General features: G+C 40.0%; 1 protein-coding gene across 1 annotated transcript; it reads left to right on the forward strand.

Moving 5' to 3' along the window:
• Positions 1-402: 402 nt before the first annotated feature.
• On the forward strand, positions 403-3,597 carry LOC143521353 (myelin and lymphocyte protein-like). Its single transcript, XM_077014173.1, has 4 exons — positions 403-558; positions 2,039-2,206; positions 2,373-2,495; positions 2,589-3,597. Exons 1-4 carry the CDS (start codon positions 469-471, stop codon positions 2,661-2,663), a joined length of 456 nt encoding a protein of 151 aa, XP_076870288.1. The 5' UTR covers positions 403-468; the 3' UTR covers positions 2,664-3,597.
• Positions 3,598-4,056: the final 459 nt, after the last annotated feature.

Here is a 4,056-nt window from a genome sequence, read left to right on the forward strand (position 1 = left end):
AAGATAAATGCCCATAGAGAAAGAAATGCTCATTTTATTTGGTTATATTTTGCATGTTTGGCACCAGTGCCCCTGGAAGCAAATGGCATAGTGGTATGGAATAAGAACAAAACCAGAATTAAGAAATAATTAAACAGTTTCAACAAGAAACTGAGGTTTACACTACTATGCAACAATCATTGTCGTAGAAGCTCTGAGAATATTGTCCTTGCATTTATAGCATAATGGGTGAAGCCCAGTGATAAGGCAGAATGAGATGGTGTCGCAACATGTAGTTACAAGAATTCATAACGTTAAATTCACGTCTTTCAGGTTTGCACATTCCTGAAAAGGCTTTACCAAAGACCTTTAGTTTCTGGTAGGGTGTGTCTTGGAAAATCAGGTTTTTCCACCCTCATGTCAGTTAGAGGTATAAACCCACCTTCACCCTTCACTAATCACATCTGCTGGAGGAGCTAGAGAGCACACATGGCGTCCGACGGGAGACACCTGGGCCGTCTGCCCAGTGGTATGGGCATCTGCTGCTCCATCCCTGACCTGCTCTTCCTCCCCGAGCTCGTGAGACTCATCTTCTTCTTTAACTTTATTATACATACCTTTGATAGACAGGGATGTTTGGCTCTTATCTGCTGATGCACAAACTCTTTCGGCACTCATAGCACCTGAAACAGTAGTGTGTACATTACTTTAGCATACGTTAACACTGCTATTTATCAATTAGTAATACTAGAAATGTTTTACTGCATCTTATTGATGTAGTCATTCAAAGGAAGTAACCCACCAGAGTTACATTAATTTATTTCTTTCAAACTGCAGTAACATTATTTGCTACTAATTGTTATTGTCACTTGCTTCTTGTATGCTACTTGTTAAAACCAGGAAAAAAGCATTAATAGCAGAGGTGTCAATTCCAGGTTCACAAAGTAAAAGTCCTCACCAGGATTTTGCTCAAGCTTGCTAGATTTGCAAATTAGTGCAATCCAACTAAAATTAGTGGAATCAACACAATCCAGGAAGCCTGAGCAAAATCCTGGTGAGGACTTTTACTTTCTAAACCTGGATTTGACACCTCTGATTAATAATAATTTACTTCTCTCAAACTGCAATAGGATTACTTTTTAATAATTGTTATTGTCATTCACTACTTGTATGGTACTTGTTAAACCCATATACTGAGGTCAGCTGAATCTGTGGAATCTTTTAAAAAACAACTTAAGACACACCTTTTTAAGCAAGCATTTTATTTACCTTTCTTATCTATGTACTTTTAATTTATGTACTTATTTTCTCCAGTGTAAAGCACTTTGTGACTCTGTTCTGTGAAAAGTGCTATATAAATAAACTTTACTTTAAACTTTATACTTGTTAAACCCATAATAGGCTATGCTTCTGTACACTGGCCATATCGTGATAATCATCCTTTATTAATGAAAGAGAAACAAATCACTGTAGCCTAAATGTAATTTAAAATACATGTCATACATTCATGCCATAAGATGTATAGCACTGTGATTAGACTCTTTGACAGACTGTTAGAGTTCACTGTGGTGAGTTTTAGACCTGATTCTCTTCCAGTAATGTTTTTATTTTCATATGACTCTCCACTGGTTACATCCAGATAGTACTGATAGTATAGATGGAGCGTGTGACATGATTTATGTTTTAAATACATTAATTGATAACTAGCTAATTAACATTCTGTGATTTTGATGTGGAAACCCAGCATTAACACAACACATTTCTAATTAAACTAGGTACTGCAACAGAATTTTAAGAATTTAAATACAGATGCATTGTAGGCTCCTGAATAGAGACTTCTTAGAGACTTTAGACTTCTTTTAAAGACTTTTTTTAACCAATGGTTAGTACAAACCTGTGAGGGCTTGGCTGACTTGTCCCTTGTCATAGGTGTGGTCAAAAAAATGTGTCTCACTGTGTCTGTTCCATTGTGCCATTGTCTGTGTCTGTGTACTTATGTGGGGGGAGGGGAAGGTGTGGATGTATTTTTGTTTGCTCATTTTTTCTTCTTATCTTACAGGTGTTTGGAGGGCTGGTATGGATCCTGGTAGCGTGTACCTATATCGTGCCGGCTAACCCCCAGGCCTACGTCATGGCCGTCTCCCTCCTCTGTTTCATTTGCACCTTCCTGTGGATGTTGTTTTTTGGCTGTGGCTGTCATAACAACCGGAACTCCTGGGCGACTGCGGTGGGTCGCACACCCACACACACACACACACACACACACACACACACACACACACACACACACACACACACACCTCACACTGCAAGTATTTGCCATCACACAGTCCTAGTGTGATGTGTTAATGATGTGTGTTTATATGTGTTTATGTGTTTCTCTCTGTGTGCAGGACGTGCTGTATCATTTCCTGGCCTCTGTGCTTTACCTGAGTGCTTCTGTACCACTGGCCATGGTCACCTTGGCCTATAGTGGCAGTTTAACCATGATTTACCAGTTCAACATCTCTGCAGTGGTAAATTGCAAATCAACTAAGAAGAATGACATTAAATCACATCAATTTCCACCCAGTTTCCTTTAAGGTGACACGATGCTCTCTCTGTTTCAGGTGTTTTCATACCTGACCACACTGCTGTATGTCATACACACAGTTTTCTCCGCCATCCGGTGGAAATCTTTTTAAATCAGAATGCCAGCCTTCCTCCTCCTCTTCCTCCTGCAACCAGAGTACCTCGGTGTTCAGCTCTGTTGACCTCCACCAATCAACCTCAAACTTTGTAACCACCAAATGCTATATTCAGTCTTATTGTACTTTTGTTTACTAAACTTCATCTCAATTATTGTCTCTATTTTTCTATAAACAGTACTACATGCAGGTTGGGAGCAGCATTTTATCCCATTGTTTCTGTCTATAAATATTTTCCTGTTCCTGTTTGTCTTTGGGAAGTCCTACTTAGCAACTGTCTAGTTTTTTTAAGCTGTTATCTCATGAACATACCTGAACATACCTGTGTGTTTGGATGCCAATGCCTGTTTTGTCCTCTTTTGACCTTTTATGAGATTAATCTGCTTGGTTTATTGCCCTATTGGTTTTTGACTGTTTTAAGAGGTTTCCAAGTGGTTGCTATGTTTTATTTAAAATGAATGAGAGTTTATAGAGGAACAAAGGATGAAAAACACAGAGATGTTGCAGATGAGTATCACTGTATATTATAGGTTTAGGACATGATTGTGTAAGTGCAGGCTGTCTGGTGGCTGAGAGGGAAAGGACATAACATGGCTCGGGTGTGGGCAAAATTCCCGTTCATCCAATAGCTACTTCTGAAGTTGGGCCACAGTGAACTAAAACCCAGATTACAAACATTGAAAAACCAGTTTGTGAACAGTCAAGTCAAATGTTTTCACAGTAGCCTCGTGCCTCTGTATTCACCATATGGTTACTGAGCCCCTCCAAACCTTCACAAGTTTGACAAAATAAAACACAGCTGTCTCACGTGGCTTCATTCCCCATTGTCACCTATGAAACAAAGGAAATGTTGCTTGTAATTTTGTATTATGTAAGAACTGTTTTAAGTGAACAATAAAGGCTAAGATGCAGAAGTGTATTTTAGACAGCATATTAGTGCTAGTGCTTATTTTGTCAGGGCTGGCTCCAGGGCGTGTCCTTCAGTCGCCACCAGGAGGAGCCCACGAGTCAGACCTCAGCTCAGACAGCGGTGATGGCCTGCACCTGTTGTCCTGGTCTTATAAGGAAGACAGATGCAGTGTCTCACCGCTGAGTTGTCTGACTACTTTGATGCCGTCCTTCAGCCTGTGTCTTTGTTACGTTGCCTTGAGGTGTCCTGCCACCCTCTCTCAGTCTCTGTTAAGTTTTTGTTTCTTTTACTCTGTCTTTTTCGAGTTATTACCTCCTGTGCCACTTCCAGTTACTTCTCCTGACGTCTTTTGTTTTTCTTTGGTTTTGCTTCCCCGTTTTCCCGATTATTTCAGTTTTCTCCACGTTGAATATAGTTCGCAAGTGTTTTGGTGTAACGTTTGTGACGGGCAGGCATGACGCAGATGCAGAATTTAAAGGG

The sequence above is a fragment of the Brachyhypopomus gauderio genome, chromosome 1, assembly GCF_052324685.1.
Source record: "Brachyhypopomus gauderio isolate BG-103 chromosome 1, BGAUD_0.2, whole genome shotgun sequence".
NCBI classification, from domain to species: Eukaryota; Metazoa; Chordata; class Actinopteri; order Gymnotiformes; family Hypopomidae; genus Brachyhypopomus; species Brachyhypopomus gauderio.